The sequence below is a fragment of the Petaurus breviceps genome, unplaced genomic scaffold, assembly GCF_028583685.1.
Source record: "Petaurus breviceps papuanus isolate PSGF00001 unplaced genomic scaffold, PetGlider_PUasm1.0 126, whole genome shotgun sequence".
Taxonomy (NCBI): Eukaryota; Metazoa; Chordata; class Mammalia; order Diprotodontia; family Petauridae; genus Petaurus; species Petaurus breviceps.
In genome coordinates this window covers 55129018-55151517 of record NW_027185655.1, presented here as the reverse complement: position 1 = coordinate 55151517, position 22500 = coordinate 55129018, and the positions used below count along the sequence as shown (strand labels likewise).

At 39.0% G+C, this 22500-nt stretch overlaps 1 protein-coding gene across 1 annotated transcript in view; it reads right to left on the bottom strand.

The window, feature by feature from the left end:
• The window catches only part of ENPP6 (ectonucleotide pyrophosphatase/phosphodiesterase 6), a 187487-nt gene that overhangs the window by 67039 nt on the left and 97948 nt on the right, over window positions 1-22500 (bottom strand). Inside the window, exon 3 of the mRNA XM_069096385.1 lies at window positions 11690-11801. Within this exon, the coding sequence (XP_068952486.1) occupies window positions 11690-11801 (112 nt within the window). The remainder of the gene's footprint in view (window positions 1-11689; window positions 11802-22500) is intronic.

The window sequence follows — 22500 nt, the reverse complement described above, 5'->3', positions numbered from 1 at the left end:
CACCTGTAAAATGAGCCAGAGAAGGAAATGACAAATCACTCCAGTCTCTTTGCCAAGAAAATATCAAATTGGGTCATGAAGAGTTAGACACAATGAAAAAATGACTAAATAACAACAATAAAGTTTTTTGAGGGAGAGGATGGTCTTGCTTGTATTTCTATTCTTAGCACATAGCACAGTCTCTTCCACATAGTAAATGCTTAATAAATTCTTTATTATCTATCTATCTATCTACCTATCCTTTTATATACATATATATACACATATATACATATAGAGAGAAAGATGGAGAGAGATGGGGGGGAGAGAGACAGAGAGACAGAGAGAGAGACAGAGACAGACAGAGAGACAGAGACAGAGACAGAGAGACAGAGAGAGACAGAGACAGAGAGAGACAGAGACAGAGAGAGAGAGACAGAGAGAGAGAGAGAGAGAGAGAGAGAGAGAGAGAGAGGGAGAGAGAGAGAATTACCTCGAGATTAGCAAACAATTTCACCAAATCTTTCCTGCTCTCCTTATGGACAGCATGGAGAGATGTGGGCTCAATGATAGTACCAGCTCAGGATAGTTCAGGATTCAGAAATGGCTGAATGAATGGACCCAAAGAACAATCTTAAAGGTTCATTGGATTTATAGAAGGCAGTGCCTAAGAGAGTCCCCCAGGGATCTGTCTATCTAATATTGGGATCAATAACTTGGATAATGTCCTAGATGGCATGCCAATCAAATTTTCAGATAACCCAAAGCTAGGTGGGACAGCTAATTCAATGGATGATAGGCTCAGAATCTGAAAAGACCTTGACAGACTAGAACACTGGGTTGAATCTAATACAATGAAATTCAATGAAGACTATTGCAAAGTTTTAAAATGGGGATTTTAAAAATCACCTTTGTGATTACAAGAAGGCATAGCTAAGCAACATGAAAACAGAACAACTGAAAACAATTGGGGGGTAGTTTTATATACTGTATATTCAACATAAGTCAAGGGTGTGATGATCTATGGCAGCCAAGAAAGGTAATGGATGAAATCTTAGGTTATATTATTCAAGTTGTAGCATCCTGAGGTGCCCTGGTCTGACCATATCTAGAGCAGAGCTTCTTAAACTTTTTCCACTTGGGACCCCTTTTCACATTTCAACAGCATTTGCTGGCATTTCTTGGCATGATGACCTGTGTAGTGCAAAGTGCACACTTTGTGTTCAGAACCAACACTGCAGTGAAGTTGCATGATGCAACAAATATGCATTTGATTTTTAATTAATTGTTGGCTGTTGTGCATTCAGAAACTTTTTACTGTTGCCAATTTTTTCATGACCCCATATTGTGCCACAACCTACAGTTTAAGAAGTATTTATCTAGAATATCATTATCAGTTTTGAATCCCGTATTTTACGGATGACATCATTGACTAGCTACAAGATGGGGACAGGGTTGTGCTGCATCTGGTTCTGGAGAGCTGATTGTTAAATTTTCAGTGTGAGCAGTTGCACTTCAGAAATCGACAAATGCTACAAATTAGGACTTGATCTATTGTTTTGTTGACTGCCTAGACTTTAAAAAGTGATGGAGAAAATTATGATAATGCAAATTAAACTTAAAAGTGTGTCCTGTGTACTTTTTTTGTGGAGAGTTGGTTGTTAAACATAGAACAGCACACTCCCAGGAGAAGGGCTTTGAATACATGCCAGATAAGACTGGGATGTTTAGCCTGGAGAAAAGAAGACTTGAGAGGAGGTTGGAATTCATAAGAGGTGGATCTGAAGGACTATTGTTCAGGAGAAAGATTTAGATTTATTCAAATGGGCCTGGTGGCAGAAATATGAACAATGAGTAGAAGTTAACAAAGATATTCATTTAGGCTCAATAGAATTATATAAATGTCAGTTTTATTATTACGATCCAAGGTCGTACAATTATGATATCTAGTTAATATGATAAAATAATCTCCACTAATGTGTTAATGGAGAGGATTGCCCCTCCCCTCCTAAGCACCATATGTCTACAGCAGGCAGGAGGGGAAAAATTTGCTTTGACAGGCAGAACTCCATGGTGCCTCTCAAATTACATAGCTCATGCATAAAATAATAAGTGTAATAACAACTCATTTCTATGAACACTTTCCTTACAATAAACCTATGAGGTTGGTGGTAGGTGCTTATAATTGTCCATAGCCACACAAATGAGGAAGTTAAGGGGACTTGCCTACAGTCATCCATCTGGGAATGGGGCAGAGCTGGGATTAGGACCCCCATTCTCCTGACTGCCCGTTTAGTCCTGTTTCCACCACAATGCACTGCCTTGTGGGGCCAGAATGGTGCTGGGCCTATGTGGAAACAGAGCCAGAGCCGTCTGTGGAACACATAAGGTCATAGATTTAGAGCTGAGAGGTTCTTTAGATATCATTTAGTCTAGCACTCTCATTTCACAAATAAGGAGAGTGAGCCCAGAGATGTAGTGACCACCCAAGGTCTCACAAGTGGCAAAAGGCAAAGCCAGGATTTGAACCCACTTCTTCTGCCTCTCATGATGTTTTCCCTTCTCTCTGGGGCATTTACTGCCAAGACTGAGTTCTTATCCATCCTCCTGGTATCCTGGAATGCAGTGAGAAGGATAAGATCATTGTTGTCTGAATCTTTGTGACCCTATCTGGAGTTTTCTTGGCAAGGATGCTGGAGTGGTCCTTTGTCCTTTCCTTCTCCAGCTCATTTTACAGATGGGAAACTGAGGCAAACAGGGTTAAGTGACTTGCCCAGTCTGCGGCTGAATTTGAACTTATGAAGATGAGTCTTCCTGACTCTAGGCCAGGGCTCTATCCACTGCACCACCTAGCTGCCCTGATACAGATCCCCAGAAACTTGGAGCACAAAAGGGTCTTGGACATCTTCATGACTGACCCTTTTACCTGTGGGGCCTCATTCTTAGACAGGCTGTGACATTCTGTACTAGCTAACCAGCCTCAATAATGAAATACCTCCACCAAGCCCCTCACTCGCCTTCTTTGTGAAGAGGAGAGAGCTCTCTGGACAGGACAGCTGTGGGAAGCAGGTAGGCTGTCTCCCTCAGAGTGACACAGAAGTGCAAGGAGAAGCTGTTGAAGGAAGCCAAGGGCGGAACTCAGCCAGCAGCCGGGGGCCAGCTGCTTCCAATCACCTCCCGGTGGCAGTGATAGAAAGCAGAGCCGCAGAACACAGCAACAGAACATTCCCAGACACCAGCAATCTTGATTCGACTGGTCATCCCAGAGTCAGAGCAAGCTTCAAGAGACAACTGAAGGCTCTCATCTATGCAATGGACTGAGACAAAGTCACGGAGAGCTATAAACTCACTTGATTAGGGTCAACAAGCATTTATTAAGCAGCCACTGCATGCAAGGAGTGCATAGTGCTCACATATGCTCACAGGAGCATAGATTTAGAGCCTTGGAGGCCATTTAGTCCAACCTCATTTTATAGTTTAGGAAACTGAGACCAACAGAGGTTAAGTGACTTGCCCTAGGTTGCACAAGGCTGGGATTTGAACTCAGAGCCTCTGACTCTAAAATCATCCCTCTTTCCATTGTTCCTGGCTCTTCTAGGGGAGGCAGATTAGAGTAGGAGAGGTAGAGGTAGTGTAAGGACTTACAAAGATTGAAATGAAAAATATCTTCTGTTTTGCCTCGACCCAGCATATCCTAAGAGAGCAGGTCCCCATACTGGGAGATCTATTTGACTTTGTGGTCAGGAAAGTAAATCAGGGGTATGACCTGGGATAGTCAGGTCTAAAGGGAGCTGAGACAGTGGCATCCAGTCCTGGGTTCTGGCTTTGTTGCTTCAGTGAATGTGTGAGACTGTAAATTTGGGGCATTCCTTCATGAGAGATGGGGGAGGCAGGGAGAGGGATGGGGAGAAAGAGAAGGGAGAGGGAAAGAGGAAGAGAGAGGCAGAGAGTGAGGGAGAGGAGGGAGAAAGAGAGAGACAGAGAGAGAGAAGGAGAGAGAGAGGAGAGAGGCTTTTTTTTATTCCACAATAACCCCAAGATGTCATTATAATATCCCTCGTTTTACAGATGAGGAAATTGAGAAAGAGAGAGATGAAGGGACAAGCTTAAGGTCACACAGCCAATAAGTGGAAGAGGTAGGCTTAAACCCAAGATTTCTAGTTCCCTCCCCAAGGGCTCTTTCTACAATACTGAGATCTCTTGGAACTTGTCCATGACAATTAGACCTACAGAGCTGATGATCTTAGCCTTTTGTATGTCACAGACCACAGTGGCATTCTGATGAAACCTATGGACTCCACTTCAAAATAATGAGTGTTTTTAAATGTATAAAAATAAACACACAGGTAACAAAGGAAGTAAGATATATTAAGAAATAGCTATACAAATATAATTAGATATAATATATACAAACTATAATATAATCAAAATTTAAAAATTCATGTACCCCAGGTTAAGAACTCCCACAGAAAGGATAGAAGAATCATATTCTTTCCTGTTTCCCCTGACTCTCAGCCTCATTTGTGGTTTTCTTGGCAGAGATACTGGAGTGATTTGTCATTTCCTTCTCCAGCTCACTTTACAGATGTAGAAACTGAGGCAAACAAGGTTAAGTGACTTGCCCAGGGTCACACAGCTAGTACGTGTCTGAGACTAGATTTGAACTTAGGTGTTCCTGCCTCTTAGGCCTGGTGCTTTTATCCACGGCAACACTTAGCTGTCCTGATGACTGTAGTAACAGGATGGAAATAAAGGGAACCAGGTAAGGCATCTCTGTAGCAAAGTAAGGCAGCGATAAAGGGGTTTGATGTTCCTGGGTATTTTTCCTTTGTTTCACTGAATTAAACTTCTCTATCAATGGTTATTTCCTTAACAAAGTCTTACATACCAGGCTGGCCTATGAATTCCCTGAGGTCTTGGGCACAGGTAATACTGAAAGATTTGAGAAATGATATCTTGTGTCAAAAGGTCAGAGACAATGCACAATTGAGAATAACTTCTCTGTCTTTCCTGATTTACTTTAAAGGAGCACCCACGGCAGAAGTCTCAGGTTCGATCTTGGCATTCAATAGTTAAGGGACTCTGACATGGGGGCATTTTGATAGTGACTATTTCAAAATTTCAGACTTGGCTCAGAGACAGGCATCACTGGTGTGTTACAAAGCATCGCTGTTTTAGGCAAAGTCCAAACTGTATTTATTAGGCATATATAATGTCCATTCAACTCAGCTTTCACGAATCAGGTTGAAATGTGATATTCTAGCTCATCATGTATAGTTTTCATGCCACTTTTCGGTCAAGGAAAAGAGAAAAATGTAAGGAAGGTAGGTTCACATGACTTTTATGATTTTTTTTGCCATGTGTTGTAGGAAAAATAATCCATTTTTCTTCCATTTTTCATTTTGTTACCTATGGGAGGCAACTTGGTATGATGGAAAGAGCATTGGACTTGAAGTCAAGAGACCTCAAAGTTAGCATTGATTAGTCACGTGACCTTATACAAATTACTTCTACCTGTGGGCCTCATTTCCTCGTCTGTGAAAACTGAAGGGGTTATTGAACTAGATGATCATTAATATCTTGTGATTATGTGAAAATTCTATCAAACTTAACATTTCAAAACCAGGTTCCTATTTAATCTTTCCCCTTCTGGCTCTGCTCCTAATATTCTGGATTTCAAAACCATGACTCTATCACTCTCTCATCCTTGAAATTTCCTCCGTGCCCCAGTCCTCCTCACCCTGAAACATCCAACCATCCTTTGGGCTAGTCGTTTGCCAGACTGGTCCTTTTCCCATTCGTGAATTCCCTCTGAGACAGTGGTATGCCAGTTCACCCTGATTGTTAAATTTTCAGTGTGAACATTCACGCCTCAGAAACTGGCAAATGCTACCAATCAGGACTTGATTGCGTTGTCAATTGTCTAGATTTAAGAAAGTGACAGAGAAAATTTTAATAAAGCAGTTTAAACTTAAAAATGTGTTATGGGTACATTTTCCTCCCTAGAGTAGAGGTTGTTAAAAATTTACCAGCATACTCCTGACCTATGCTTCCATTTTGCGGAGGGGGGCAGGCTGGCCAAAAGTCATGCCCCTCCTAACTTGATTCCTGACTTTCTGGACTTTTTTTTTGTTTTCTGGAATTTAAAACATGCCTTTTTTTCCTCTCCTCTCCCCTGTTTCAGCTCCTTTTGCATATTGTCTTTTTCTATTACCAGCTAACCAACTGGAGGTAAGAGAGATATAGATTGATATGAAATAAATATATTGACACTGAGAGATGATATAAGATACAGATAGATATGAAATGAATATATATGGAAATATAGATAGTGATAGATGAAATAAGATATAGAGAGAGATATGAAATAGATCTATAGATGGGTATGAAGATATAGATACATATGAAACAGATACAGTGTAGATACAGATGTGAACATATATAGGCACAGAGTGATATGAGCTAGATACAATGTAGATAGAGGTACGGATAGATATATGAGATAGATATCAATGTAGATATAGATGGGTATGAAATATATATAAATGGAGATATACATAGTTTTAAGGCTTGAGAAGAGCCTTATATGTATATATATATATATATATATAATTTCATTTGATCCTCACAATAGCCCTTTGAATCAGTTAGTAGTAGTAGCAATAGTAGTAGTAATAGTAGTAGTAGTAGTAGTAGTATAGTAAGCACTTAGACCCTTGTGCAGAGGCGACTGTGAAGATAAAGGTAGAGCATCCTGCTGTGCTAGACATGATTTCCTCATTTTACAGATGAGGAAACTGAGGCTAAGAGATGTAAAGTGACTTTCACACCATCTTACAGTTAAATAAGGCAGGATTTGAATTCATGTCTTCTTAAGGTCAAGTCCATCACTCTATGACTGTGATGCTTAGCTGACTCTAAGCCTATAAGTTCTTCAAAGGCAAGGAACTGTCTCCTTTTTGCTTGTATTTGTAGACCCAGAGTTTAGCTCAGTACTGGGCACAGTGTAACCATATAAAAAATGGCTGTTCCCTTGCCTTGTTGCCTAACATGATCCTTGGATCAGTGGATGAGACCTTGGATTTTGTAACCACACAAAAAGAACCCATCAATGAGGTACTGGGATGAGGCATTTGTGTGCCCAAGGACAAGCTTGAAAATGTTTCCCCATGTATTTGAAAACTGCAATAGGATTGAGTGGAAAGAACATTGGTCTTAGGACCCAGAAGCTTCTAGATTTGTGTTCCACTTATAACTTACCAATCTATGTTCTTCTGCCTTCATATATAAAAATAGAGATAATAATAGTTGCCCAATCTATCACTTACAGTTGTCGTAAGAAAAGCACTTTCTAAAACTTAAAATTCCACATCAATGTCAACAATTATCACTTTTATTATTATTACCCACAAGAGGTTGTGAGCTTTTACTATAGCATCTACAACCTGACTTACTACTAATTATAAATATTATTATTATATTCATAATGGTTCTTGAAGGTTTGCAAAGTTCATTACATAATTATCTTACTTGATCCTTACAACAACTCTGAATAGAAAGTAATATAGGTATCATTATCCCCATTTTACAGATAAGGAAACTGAGGCTGAAGAAAGGTTAAATGATTTGTCCATGGTCACATAACTGGTCACTATCAATATGCAGAATTAGAACCTAAGTTTCTCCTAATGCTAAATCCAACATTCCTGCCTATGAACCATAAAAAGTAGAATTTTGGGGTGGCCAGGTGGCTCAGCGAGTAAGAGCACCAGCTCCAGTGTTGGGATGACCTGGGGATCGAATCCCGGGCTCAGATACTCAGCACCACACCCAGAAATAACTGGCAGTGTAACCTTGAGCAAGTTACTTAACCCCGATTGCTTTAAAAAAAAAAAGTAGAATTTTCTGGCATTAAAATACAATAAGAATCAGAATCTATATTTATATAGCACCTCAGGGTTTACAAATTGATTTGCTCACATTGCACTACAAAGTAAAGTAAGTAATGCAAGGAGCATTCTAACTAGAGGAACAAAAGATCAGGAGATAAGAGGTCATAACAGTCACGTAAGATGCCACCAACAAAGAACCACGAAAGGGGCAAAGCTATTTCTTACCACGGCTGTGGTCTAGATGGACAAGTGCATTCAGGGATGCACTTGAGAAGATAATGGAGACCTGGTTTAGCAGAAGCTAATGTCCACTAGACTTGCTTTGAGAAATGAGAACCAGGCCAGGGATAGAGATTATTAGGACCTTGAAGATAAGGAGAATCCTGATGCTATCACCAATGGTTTCTGGGTCTATTCCACGATACTCACAGGCCTTTGTGCAAAAGTAATTCTGAAGGTCAAAGATGTAAAGTGTCCTACTGCGCTGGACAGTGGGTCTCAAAGATCTATTATATTTCAGCTGTTCTACAAGAGATATTCAGGAAAAAAAACTTTTAAAAAAGTTCAGGACTCTGTGGGTAATAGGAATTACCCATATTTGGGCTTTATCAGCATGAAGCTCAGGGTTATTATTGAAGTTTAGGTCAACAGGAATGTGAATGCTGTGTCTTTGAGAGGTTCTGATGCAGTGAACAGCTCTGAAATACCAGCATTGACTGGGGCCATTTCAAGTCTATTTTAGGCATGAGCAGAATACCACAAGAAGAAATCTGGGACTTGATACCTGGACAATGAAACTTAAACATCTATACATCCTATGCAAGAAATGAAAAGGGTGTGGCTAGGTGGCTCCATGACTAGAGTACCAGTACTGGAGTCAGGAGGATCTGAGTTCAAATCTGACCTCAGACACTTAACATTTACTAAGTGACAAGCAAGTCACTTAACCCCAATTTCCCTCCAAAAAGAAAAAAAAAAAGAACTGAAAAGAAGATTGCTGACAATGTCATGCTAGAGGACTTCACAAGACTTACTGCTTTCTCCAGCTCAGGAGGAGATTCACAGGACATTGACTTTGGTTATTCCATGATACCTTTATGAAGAATGGAAGGATCAACGGAGGGAGAAGTGTAAAAGGAAGACAGATGTCTTCTCATGGGACAAGTGGGATATGGAATGTGCCCAAGAAGCAACCCAAAAAATCCACTCCATTGTCTCAGCAATCTCAGATGGTTCCTCTATCAAGTGATGGAAGATCTCAGAAACCATCTGAAAGAACTGCTGTTAAATGTCCATATACAGCATCCAGCAACATCTGCCTATCGTCATGGCATGGTAGAAGAATCACCAAATAAAATATGAATAGGCAGCTAGGTGGCAAAGGAAATAGAGTTCTGGGCCTGGAGTCAGGAAGATCTGAGTTAAGAACTGACCTCAGATGCCAGCTGTTTGACCCTGGGCAAGTCACTTAACCACTGTCTGCCTCAGGTCTACCTTCTTGGGTTGTTGTGAGGTTCACATAAGAGAATATTTATAAATTACATAGCAAAATGCATCGCACATAGTAGGCACTTAATTCTTATTTTCCTCCCATTCCCTGTAGACAACTGGACTTTGAACAAGAGAACTTAAGTGGACAATTGCAATATGCCAAGGGTTCAAGAAGCCTTGGGCTGTCCACCAGACATTCAATGATTTTCAATAATGAACTGATAGAGGGCATACTGTTAGAATTTTAAGGCAGAGGAGAACTTAGCCATTATCTGCCCACCTGGACCCTACCAGTTTACCTATATACTCTCAAAAGTACTCACTTGCCACTGTTCAATAGTTTTTTGCAAAAGGTGGGTTAGAGACATGAACCATCTGGAAGTATGATCATTCTTTTTGTTTGTTTTTTGTCTTTTTGGATGGGGATAGGCAGAGCTATTGGGGTTAAGTGACTTGCCCAAGGTCACATAGCCAGTAAGTATTAAATATCTGAGGTCATATTTGAACTCAGGTCCTCCTGACTCCAGGGCTGGTGCTCTGTTCACTGCACCACCTAGCTGTCCCACATGTGGTTGTTCTTGAAAGACCTTACCGTCTTTGGAAAGACTATGGAAGAACACAAGGAAAAGATGGTCAGAGGATTGGATTGGCCAGAGGAAACTGTTGTAGACACTGTCCAATAATGAGAGTCACACATAGCATTTCAGCAAGGACAGTGCACTGAGCCAGGAGAGATAGAAGCATACTTCATTGGTTTTTTGAGACCCCTGGACTTCTCTCAGATTGGTGGCTGTTACTAGACATTTGTCAAGAATTGTGGGGTTCTTGCATCCCAGATGATCTCACTTGTGGCCCTGTGGTTGATACATAGTTAAAGGTCTAAGAGAGGTCATTAACTTCATTTCTCTTCCTGGTTCTGCTTAATGTGTGGTTCTCATTTAGACAGGCCACTGAGCTAAGCCCCTCCCCGCTAATATGACTTATAATCACTCTACCATGTGGTAAGTGGTTATAGTTAAAAGTATCTTCGATCTGGTGGCCCACCTTCTGGCAATGAAACTTTTTGAATTTAGCCAGGCTGGTATACAGATGATAGACACACAAGCATCTGAAGCCCTTTAAGCTTGGCAGAATCTTCCAGAGCCTTTGCTCCACTGGAAGGCATAGCCATCAAGAGTGCAGGGTCATATCTATGCTGCCAAAAGGCATCAGAATAGAACTTGCATGGATGGTCTTGAAAATCACTTTTAGTGTAATTCCTGACCTCCCCCCCCAAAAAAAAACAACAAAAAACAAAAAAACTTGGGACCATACTTCATCAAGTATGGTGGTGAATACTCTTGATCCTGTACTTTGGAATTGGGATATCTTCAGAATCAGAGACTAGGTGTCTCTAAATAAAACCCCTTGTTCCCACTCTGGTTCCATGGCAGTACTCTGAAACTTTCCCAACAGCCCTGGCAGGGTTAGAAGAGGCAATTGTAGACACGGGAACAGAATCAACCGCTCAGGATCCCTGCTTCCCATTCCTTCCTATAACATATATGAGAAAACTCAGGCACCCATAGGTCTTGTCTATCTGTCTTTTCCCCAATCCTCCACCTTGTCTATGTCTTATGTGAATTTACAAAGGCCATCCTGATAGAGAAATACCTGTCACTTCTCTGCCCTCTCTGCCTCATGGCTTCTCTGGCATCCTTTAAGTGGACCAATTTAAATACTTATTAAGCACCTACTATGTTCCAGGCATTGTTCTAAGTGTTGCAGATACAAAAAGAGGCAAAAGACAGTTCCTACCCTAAAGTAGCTTACAATCTAAGGGAGAGACAACAAGCAAACAGATATATACAAAGCAAGCAATACACAGGATAAATAGGAAATAATTAATAGAGCAAGGACACTGGAATTGACAGGGAAATGAGAAAGACTTCTCATTTAAAGTCTGGACTTCTTCAAGAAGAAGCCTTCCCCATCCTCCTTAATCTTCCTCAATCTTAGTGCCTTCCTTCTGAGATTATTTCTAATTTATCCTGAATGTACCTTATTTGCACATAGTTATTAGCATGGCATGTCTCCCATGAAACTGTGAACTCCTCAAGGGAAGAGGTTTGATTTTTTTGTTTTGTTTTGTTTTGTGTCGTTAGCATTTAGCACAGTGCCAGGAACTTGTAGGACCTTAATAAATGCTTGCCGCTTCAGGAGTTCACTGTCTTCTAGACAACTTTTTATCTACACAAATCTTCTGATTGCCTGTTGATCTTGTTTCATCATAGGTGCTGAAAATAAGGATGGAGCATGTTGGGTAGCTTAAAATCAGGGCCACTTACTTGAAAGAGTCAAGAGCGTTACTGACTGCATTGGCAAAATCGGTATCCGTTGGGACATTTTTATATTCTAGACAGTAAGAAGGTCTGACACCAAGGATTTCAACCTCACAGCCTAAGAAGGAAAAAAAAAGATAAGGCACAATTACTTTCTTTAAGTCTGAATGAGTCAGCTGTATAAGCATTTAGCAAGGACTGTGATTATCATGAAAATGAAAACCATGTTAATTTTCTCAAAATGAGGAGGCAGGGGGCAGCTAGGTGGCCCAGTGCATAGAGCCCCAGCCCTGCAGTCAGGAGGACCTGAATTCAAATCTGGCCTTGTACTAACTGTGTGACCCCGGGAAAGTCACTTAATGCTGGTTGCCTCCAAACAGCAACAACAACAATGCGAGGAGGCAGCCTGGTATTGTAAAAGAATTTTAGACTAGAGGAAACATGAGTTTAGTCTGATTCTGTCATTAATTCCTGATATGACCTTGTTTTTGAATAATAGGCAGCATTTAGGAACGTAGTTGGCAATGTTATCATTTTTTATTATTGACCTTGTTACCTGCTAACTACTGGAGTAGAGGGTGTGTGTGTGTGTGTGTGTGAGTGTGTGTGTGTGAGTGTGTGTGTGTGAGTGTGTGTAGAAAAGAGGGGTTTAATAATTCCTTCCATCCCAGCATCTTAAAGAATGATTGGTATAGGATACAGAAGTCATAATGGTACCTGTGATTAGATGGAGAAAGCAAGTTTCTATTATTAACAGGGTAGGCTTCTCTTTATTGGGAAAATATATGAACATATATAGAGAGAGGGGGGTGAGGGGAGGGAGGGAGGGAGGGAGAGAGAGAGAAGGAGGGAGGGATTTATTTTTCCCCATTACATGTAAAAACAATTTTTTTAACTTTCATTTTTAAAAAAATTCGAATTTCAGATTCTCTTTTCTCTTTGGAACCTCCTTTCCCTCCCTTCTCATTGAGAAGGAAAGCAATTTGATATAGGTTGTACATGTACAGTCATACAAAACTTATTTCCATTTTTGTCATGTTGTGAAAGAAAACACACACCAAAAAAGCCCAAGAAAAAGAAAGTGAAAGAAAAGTATTCTTTGATCTACATTCAGATGACTCCATGATTTCTTTGTCTGGGGATGGATAGCATTTTTCATCATAAGCCCTTCAGAGTTGTCTTGGATCATTGTATTGCTGAGAATAGCTAAGTCATTCATAGTTGATCACTGTACAATATTGTCACTGTGTACAGGGTTCTCCTGGTTCTGCTCATTTCACTTTTCATCAGTTCATATAGGTCTTCCCAGGTTTTATCTGAGAGCATCCTGATTATCATTTCTAATTAACATATTTTCCCATCACAATTATATGCCATGACTTGTCCAGCCATTCTCCAATTCATGGGCATCTCCTCAATTTCCAATTCTTTAACAGCACTAAAAGAGCTGATATAAATGCTTTTTGTGCATATAGATCCTTTTACTTTCTGTTTTTTTTTTTTTATTTCTTTGGGATACAGACCTAATGGTGCTATTGCTGGGTCAAAAGGTATGCATGATTTTATAGCCCTTTGGACATTATTCCAAATTCTCTACATAATGGCTGAATCAGCTCACAAGTCCACCAACAATGCAACAGTGTCTCAACTTTCCCACATCAACTCCAACATTTGTCATTTGCCCTTTCTAGTATATTAGTTAATCTGATAAGTGGAATGGTAACTCAGAGTTGTTTTATTTTCATTTCTCTACTCAGTGATTTAGAGCAAGTTTTCATATGACTATAGATAGCTTTGCTTACTTTGTCTGAAAACTGCCTGTTCATATCCTTTCACCATTTATCAGTTGATGAATGACTTGTATTCTTATAAATGTGACTCAGCTATCTCTATATTTGAGAAATGAGGACTTTATCAGAGAAACTGGCTGTAAATTTTTTTCACAGTTATGATTATCTCCCTCCATCCTATTTATCCAACTCTCACTCTCATTTTACCCTATCCATCCTCAAAAGTGTTTTGCTTCTGACTACCACATCTCCCAATCCACCTCCCCCCTTCTATCAGCACCTTTCCCTTTCTCTTCTCTACTTCCCCTCCTGCTTTTCTATAGGATGAGATAGATTTATACCCCGAGTTGAGTATGTATAATATTCCCTCTTTGAGTCAATTCCAATGACAGTAAGACTCAAGTGCTCCTTACCAATCTCCCATCTTCCCCTCTACTATAAAAGCTTTTTTGTACCTCTTTGATGTGAGATAACTTAGCCCATTCTCCCTCTCCCTTTACCCTTCTCCTAGTGCATTCTTCTTTCTCACTCTTTAATTTTATTTTTCTAGATACCAACCCATCACATTAAACTCACACCCACATCCTCTATATATACTCCAATCTACTGCCATAATAACGAGAAATTTCTTAGAAGTTACAGATATCATATTCCCATACAGGAATGATAACAGTCTTAATAGCAAGCAGAGAAGTACTTAGCACCTTGTTTCAGCTACTTAAGTATTTAGCACCTTATTTGAGCCCCTTGTGATTTGAAGGTGGGAGGAACTTTCTGATGCAACAGGAAGGGGTGGAACAGGAAGTAACTGACTATATAAAAGGAGGAGCACAGAGTAGGACTGAGGAGAACACTTGTGGTGGCTGAGCACTCTGTTTGTTCTGTCTGTGTTTATTTGTGTTTGTGATACTTTATACAGAAGCCCTAGGACCTTACTGGAAGCCCTGAAAGAGGATTTTCTGGTTGTATGTTTACAGAAGTCCTGGAGGAAGGTTTTGGAAGTCCTGGGACTATGCTGATGATTTGTGTTGACTTCTTGAACCTTGTCTGTGGGTCTGTGTTGATTTCATAGGCAGATAGTGAATGGAAATGTGAATGAATGTTATTGTGGTTCTGTTAAGTTTTGTCTTCCCAGAAACAGAAACTGCAAAGGACTTGAGGTGGACTGGACACTGTGAGCTTCAATATGTAATGGGAACTGGACAAGTAACTGAATGAGGAATTGGATGAGGAACTGAGAGCTGCCTACCTGTGAATCCAGGTGACAGTTGGGTGAATTCAGGCCACAGCTGAGACCATGGAAAAGGAACCATGAAGTTTGGGAACCAGCTTTGAGCCAAGATGAAAAGACCTCTCCTTGGGTACTTAGTGTTGACTAACAACATCATAATTTATGTGACCCAGGGGTGGGAGAACTTTGTACTTTGTAACTTGTACCCCTAAAGGATGATTGAGATAAGAATGATTGACAGCTAATCTCCAATCAAGAAGAAAGAAGACTTTCTGACTGAAGAGATTAAGGCAATGTGATATAGGGGTGGGAGACCTTTGTACTTTGTATCCCTTAAGGAGGATTTCTCCTCAAGTATGATTGAGTTAAGGACTTACTGAATGATATATTTTGTTTAAAACTATGTGGCCACTTTAGTGATAAGCTGTTATGTTATATCATTGTGAATGCTGTACTTTGGTTTCTGTGAATGTTTTGCTTTAGTTTAACACTGAATAAATAGAGAGTTCACTGTACCAAGTGATCAGAACCTTAAAACTATTCACAGCAGCAGTCCTCTGGAGAGCTGCTCGTGCTTGGCTTTACAACAGTTTAACCTTATTGAATCCCTTAAGATTTCCCTTTCCTGTTTACTTCTTTATGCTTCTCTTGAATCTTCTATTTGAAAATAAAATTTTCTATCCAGCATTAGTGTTTTCATCAGAAAAGTTTGAAAGTCCTTTATTTCATTAAATATCTATTTTCCCCCTGGAGGATTATACTGAGTTTTGCTGGGTGGGTGATTCTTGGTTGTAATCCTAGCTCCTTCACCCTCTGGAATATCATATTTTAAACCCTCTGCTCCTTTAATATAAAAGATGCTAAATTTTATGTTATCCTGACTGTGGTTCCACAATATTTAAATTATTTCCTTCTGGCTGTTTGCAATATTTTCTCCTTAACCTGGAAGCTCTGCTATTTAATATTCTTGGTCTTTTCATTTTAGAACATCTTTCAGTAGGTGATTGGTAGATTCTTTTAATTTATGTGTTACCCTCTGTTTCTAGACTATTGGGGCAGTTTTCCTTGATAATTTCTTGAAATATGGTGTCTTGGATCTTTTTTTTTTTAATCATGGCTTTCAGGTAGTACAATACTATTAAAATTATCTCTCCTGGATCTATTTTTCAGGTTAGTTGTTTTTTCAATGAGATATTTCACATTTTTTGTACTTTTTCCCCCACTCTTTTGATTTTGTTTTACTGCTTCTTGATGCCTCATGGAGTCATTAGCTTCCACTTACCCAATTCTAATTTTTAAGGAATTATTTTCTTCAGCAAGTTTTTGTACCTCTTTTCCTGTGTGGTCAATTCTACTTTTTAAGTAGTTCTCTTCTCCAGTGAATTCTTTGTAGATCTCTTTCCATGAGACCAGTTCTGCTTCTTAAGATTTGTTCTTCTCTTCACTAGATTTTTGTGCAAAAGAGGCACATTACCATTTAGCCTATTCTGTTTATTAAGGTGCTATTTTCTTCAGCATTTTTTTGGTGCCTCCTTTACCATGCTTGACTTTTTTCATTATTTTCTTGCATCATTGTCGTTTATTTTCCTGATTTTTCCTCTACTTCTCTTATTTGATTCTTAAAATGCCTTTTGAGCTCTTCCAGGAATTCTTTTTTTGGCCTGAGGCCAATTCACATTTTTGTTTGAGGCTTTGGATGGAGCAGTTTTAACTTTGTTGTCTTCTTTAGAGTTTGTATTTTGATCTTCCTTGTCACTATAATAATTTTTTTTATTGATTTTTGTTTGTTTGCTCATTTTCCCAGTCTATTTCTTAACTTTTAACTTTATGTTAAAGTTAGACTGACTCTGCTGCTGGGGTAGAGGGGACACTGTCCCAAATTTCAGATTTTTTGTGCACCTCTTTTTAGAGCTAGCTCTGGGAGTCTGTAAGCTTTAGTTCTTCCAAGATGGTATGATCTAAGGAGAGGTGTTTACTACTCTCCTGGCCTGTGCTCTGGCCTCTGAGCAACCACAAACACTCTTTTCTGTCCTGCAACTGTGACCAGGGTCCTTACTTTCCTTTGGTTGCAAGCTCTGCAACGTTTCTCCTCACCCAGAGACTGTGACTCAAGACTGCAACCCAGATTCATTAATGGGCAATGCAACAGAATCCTGCAAAGGGGACCCCTGTTATCTCCTTCTGACCAGTTGTCTGACTCCCTTACCATCTGTAGCCTGAGATCTCTGGAAATCTTAGCTTCCATGGCTGGTTGAATTGCTCTCAAGACATTTTGTTGGTTTGCTAGGGTGTGGCCAGCACTGGAGTAGCCTGCACTGATCTCCAGTGGGTCAGACCTTTCCTGCCAAGCTTCTAGGAGTCTTGAGTTGGAAAATTGCCTCACTCTGTCCTTTCGTGGATTCTGCCATTCCAGAATGTGTTTTGAGGCATTATTTCAAGGGTTTCAGAGGGAAATTCAGGAGAACTCAGGGAGTCCCTGCCTTTTCTCTGCCATCTTGGCTCTGCCCCCCTAGGCTTCAACTTAAACCTTTTAAGAATGCATTAGCTTTTTTGGTTCCCCTTACATTGTTGATTCATACAGAGCTTACAATTTTTAAAAATGCCCAGATATTTTTCATATAAACATCTATCCAACCATGTCTTCTCTATCTCAGTCTTGTAAAGTTGACTTTTTATATGCCATTTAAAACTTTAGATTTATCTTATTAGATTCAGGCCAGTTTTTTTTTGGTTGTTTGGTTTGGGTGGAGGGAGGATACTGATTCTTTAATCCTGAATGTTTGCTACCTCCCCCAACATTTTGCCTCATCTGAAAATTTAGTAAAGATGCCATTGATGACCTTAATCAAAGTCACTGATAAAAATATTAAGTAGCATTTAGTCAAGCATAGCCCTGGGGCATTCCCCTGGAGACTTTCTTCCAAGTTGAACTTTGAAAATTATGCTTTGATTTTGGCCATACAACTATATTATATTATGTTATATTATATTATATTATATTATATTATATTATATTATATTATATTATATTATATTATATTATATTATATTATGTTATGTTATGTTATGTTGTTATGTTATGTCATGTCATGTCATGTCACATCATGTCACGTTACGTTACGTTATGTTATATTATATCATATCATGTTATATTATGATATAATATTATATAAAAATATATTATATATAATCTCTACTACCATCTAGTCTGTATTTCTCCATATTTTCTGTAAGTATAGCATGAGAAATTTTATCAAATGCTTTCATAATAAACTCTATCTACATTTCCCTGAATTTTCCATTTAGTAATCCTGTCAAAGAAGGAAATAAATTTAACTCACCCTTGATGAAACCAAATTGACTAATTATAATAGCTAGCACTTACTTAGTAGTTACTATGTATCAGGGACTGTGCTATGTAATTTTTACAAATATTATCTCATTTGATCATCACAACAGTCCTGCAAAGTAGGTACTATTTTTGTCATCCCTGTTTTGCAGTTGAGGAAACTGAGGTTAAGTGGCCTGACCAAGGTCACACAGCTAGCAAGCATGTGAACTTGGGTCTTCCTAACTCCAGGCCCAGTGCTCTACCCGCTATACTACCTAGCTATTTCTTTCTAATCTTTACTTCCTTTTCTAGATATTCACAATCTTCACACAAATAATGTCATAGGAAATCCCCAGGAATCAAAGATTAAGATTAGCAGTCTATAGGGGGTGGCTAGGTTGCGCAGTGAGTAGAGCACTGGCATTGGAGTCAGGAGGACCTGAGTTCAAATCCAGCCTCAGACACTTAACACACACACACACACACAAACTAGCTGTGTGACCTTGGGCAAGTCACTTAACCCCAAATGCCCTCCAAAAAGCAAAAAAAAAAACAAAAAACCCAAAACAAGATTACCAGCCTATAGTTTACAGATTTCATTTTCTTCCCTTTTTAATTTTTTTATTGATTTCTTTCTTTGTTGACTACCATTTTTATTGCATTATGACCCGTAAATACTGTGTTTACAATGACAGCCTTAATAAATTTATCTAAAACTGCTTTAAGTCCTGAAACATATTCTGTCTTTGTGACTAATTCATGTGTATTTGGAAAGAAAGTATTTTCCTTACTTTTTCCTTTCAGTTTTTTCCACATGCCAAATCCAATTTCTTTAGCTCTCTATTCAGATTTGTAACATTTTTCTTGTTTATCTTTCTGCTTAATATTATATTCCATTAATGGGGTGTTGATATCTGCCACTATTATTGATTTTCTATCTAATTCTTAGCTCAGCTAACTTTTCCTAGGACATCTCTAACACAAAAATTATACAAATGCTCAATTATCCATTGAATGGGAATGATTTACAAAACACTTCAAATCCAGTACATTTGGGAAGTGTATTTAAATTATCATATCATATGTGTTGTGCTTCTTTTTATAATAATTATTGTTCAGTAGTTTCTTTAAAAAAGAGATGTTCTATTGATCCAAATTAGCAAAAGTGTCCATCCCTAAAATTAGCACAGTATCATAGAAAATGCTTTAACTTCATAGTGTTCTAAATACTACAAATTATGCAGGCTAAATCCCAGTCTTGTAGTTCAAAACCCTTGGTTCACATTCTAGCTATATAGGCATGGGTAAATTAGCCTCTGGTAACCTTGGTTTATTCTCTGTAAATGAGAGACAAATTTTGTACTACCTATCTTATAGGGTCATAAGATGAAGGATGGTGGCATCCTTAATGTACCAAGGGGAGTCTGGAGGAGTTTTAGGACAAAAGACAATGAATGAGTTTTACTTTAGACATATTGGATTTGAGACGTATAGGGGACAGACAGTTTGAAATATGAAATTGGCAGTTGGTGGTATAGAATTGTAGTTCAGGAGATATAGATCTGGCAGTCATCTATGGAGAGATGAAAATTAGACCGTGGAAACTGATACAGTTACCAAGAGAAAGGATGTAGAGAGAGAAAAGAAGATAAAGGTCAGAGGTTTGGTAGACACATACCACTGGAAAGAGACACGGATGATCGATTAAGCACTTATAGCCCTGATGTTCAAGAGATGCCTGGACCAAATCTAATAGTACGATCCAACAAAAGAAAGTGAGAAAGAATGGTCAGACAGGTATACCCAGGACAAAATGGTATCATGAAAACCCAGGAAGGAGAAATTATCCAGGATGGGGAGGGGGTCTATGGTATCAAATACTTCAGAGGTCAAGAAAGGTAATGACTGAATATAGGCCATCATATTTAGCAACTGAGATCATTGGAAACTTGGAGAGAGAAATTTCAGTCTGAAGCCAGACAAGTTTTGGTATATGATTGTAATGTGCTCAGTGATCTTAGAACAACATAGACAGATTTGCACAAAATAATGAAGAGAGAAGTGAGCAGAAGCAAGAGAACGTTGTATACAGTAACAACAATATTGTTTTAAGAAGAACTTTGAACAACTAAGTCATTTCGGCTATTGTAAAAACTCAAATTACCTGAGAAGAAAGAAACTATTTGCATCCAAAGAACTGATAGATAGTAATATGTATAGAATGATTTTACATATATATCTATATGTGGATATGTATATATGCATACAAATATATGTGTTTATATATATACATACACACATGTATATTTGTGTCTAATGGTAGCCATCTCTAGGGCAAGGGGGAGGGAGAAAAGAAATAAGAAAAATAAGAAAAGAAATAAATAACTTTATTACATATTTAAAAAGAATTACAAGTTGTACATCTAAAGTCAGATTGGCAGCTTCATTGGTGATCATCTTTTCTCTATTATGTTATGTTACTTGTTTTATTTTTTAAGTACAGAAAAAAATATTTTAAAAGGTTAGGAATTGAGTGGGGAGAGAGGAAATGGAGGTGATACATGTAGATGGGTTCTTCTTTTTCAAGGAGTTTGCCTGTGCAAGGGGAGAGCAATGTAGGATGATAGCTTGAGAGGATGCCAGGGCAAATTGAAGGCTTTTTTAATGATTGGAACAAACTGGGCGTGTTTATAGGCAGCAGCAGAGAAATCAATAGATATAGGGAGAGAGATTAGAGATTAGAATGGCTGAGAAGGCAACATTCCAGGAGAGATGGCAGAGAATCAAAGGCATTAAGTAGTGGGGTTGACTTTGGCAAAGATAAGGGCTACTTCTTCACCAGAGGCTGGAGCAAAGGAAGAGAGAATGGACAATAATGCTGAGGACATCTGAGCAGTAAAATAGGGAGGAAAGGAAGTTCATGATTAATGGCCCCTATTTTGCTGATAAGGGAGGTGAGGTCCATGTCAAGTTCACATCTGTGGAGAGGGAAAAGGGAGGAATTGATGTAGGAGGCTTGAGAAGAGAAGCCTTGAAATAGGCAATGAGAGAAGAAGCAGTAAGGGCCCAGGTGAGATCAGATATTGTAAGTTTGGCATTTCCTTTGTGACTTTTTCAACAATCCCAGCAGGAGCAGAGAAAGCTGATGGTGGGGCTGACACAGGGTTGACGAGTCATGAGGGGCAATATGTTAAGAGAGCAAGGGAATAGAAGGGACAGTATATTAAAGTGGCTAATTATAACTAGGAAGGGAAGAAAATGAAATGAATGAGATAATAGATGTAAGAGACTTTGTAAACTCTAAAGCCATAAATAAATGTGAGAAATTATTATTGCTGGCCATGAACTTTGTTATTTGGAAAGACTTGCAGGGATAAAATCCATCCATAACTCAGGCTCAGTTCTAACCCATATTTACAGTAATTATGACATGAAGTACAAATAGAAAGACAGAAATAATATTTTTGAGTATATTATAAGTTATCCTTCCTTTATTTGTGGTAATGAAATGAATTTGTCATTTAAAGAAACAACTCAGAACGGAGCAAAGACTAAGTCCAAAGTGATGAAAGAGGCAAACAGGGATAGCGGGTAAAGTCCTGGAACCAGGTCTTCCACCAACCAGCTGTGTGACCTTGGCTTCCCCTCTCTGGGCCTCAGTTTCCTAATCTGGAAAGTCAGCAGGCTAAACTAAATGCTCTCTAATGTTCCTTCTACTTCTGACATTATAGGCTTCTGATTTTGTGATATGTTTGTGTACCTTTCTCTCAATAGTGAATTTTTCCTCCTGATGTCTAGATCAGGTCGATATCAGTCTTTACAGTCTGGAGGGTATTTGGGGTATATATGAATTCTTTTCCGAACTCCCTACCACAGACTTGCTCTAGGAGAAGAAGTGTTCTTGGGCATGTCACTGAGCTTCTAAGGGTACACCAATTGTAGATGTAAGCACAACAAACCAGACTGAGTATGGTGAAACTGAGTCAACCGAGGTCAATTCAGTGGTAAAAGTAGGGACTTCTAGGTTCTAGCCCCAGACAAGTTGGCTATGAATTCAGCTGTCTGGACTTTATAGACCCAGAGATCAGCATTCCACACATTACCTTGAACCTTATGTTTTAGCTTCAGTTAGACTTTGGGGAGAGTCTTCAGAACTCTCTTTTCTCATTTCTATGCCCAGGTCAACTTTGTAGAGAACCACCCTTCCTGTCCTTGAAGATGCAGCTCCATGGCACTGTGGCTAGTGTGGTTGAGAAGACTTGAGTTCAAATCCTACCTCAGATACTTACTAGTTTTGTGAGCCTGGGAAAATCATTTTAACCTCTCTCAGCTCAGTTTCCCTATCTCTGAATGACACCTACTTCACAGGATTATTGTGAGGATCAAACAAGTTAATATATGTGAAAGGCTTTGCAAACTTTAAAGCAATATGTAAGTATGAGCTCCTTTTTAACTCCTCCTCTTC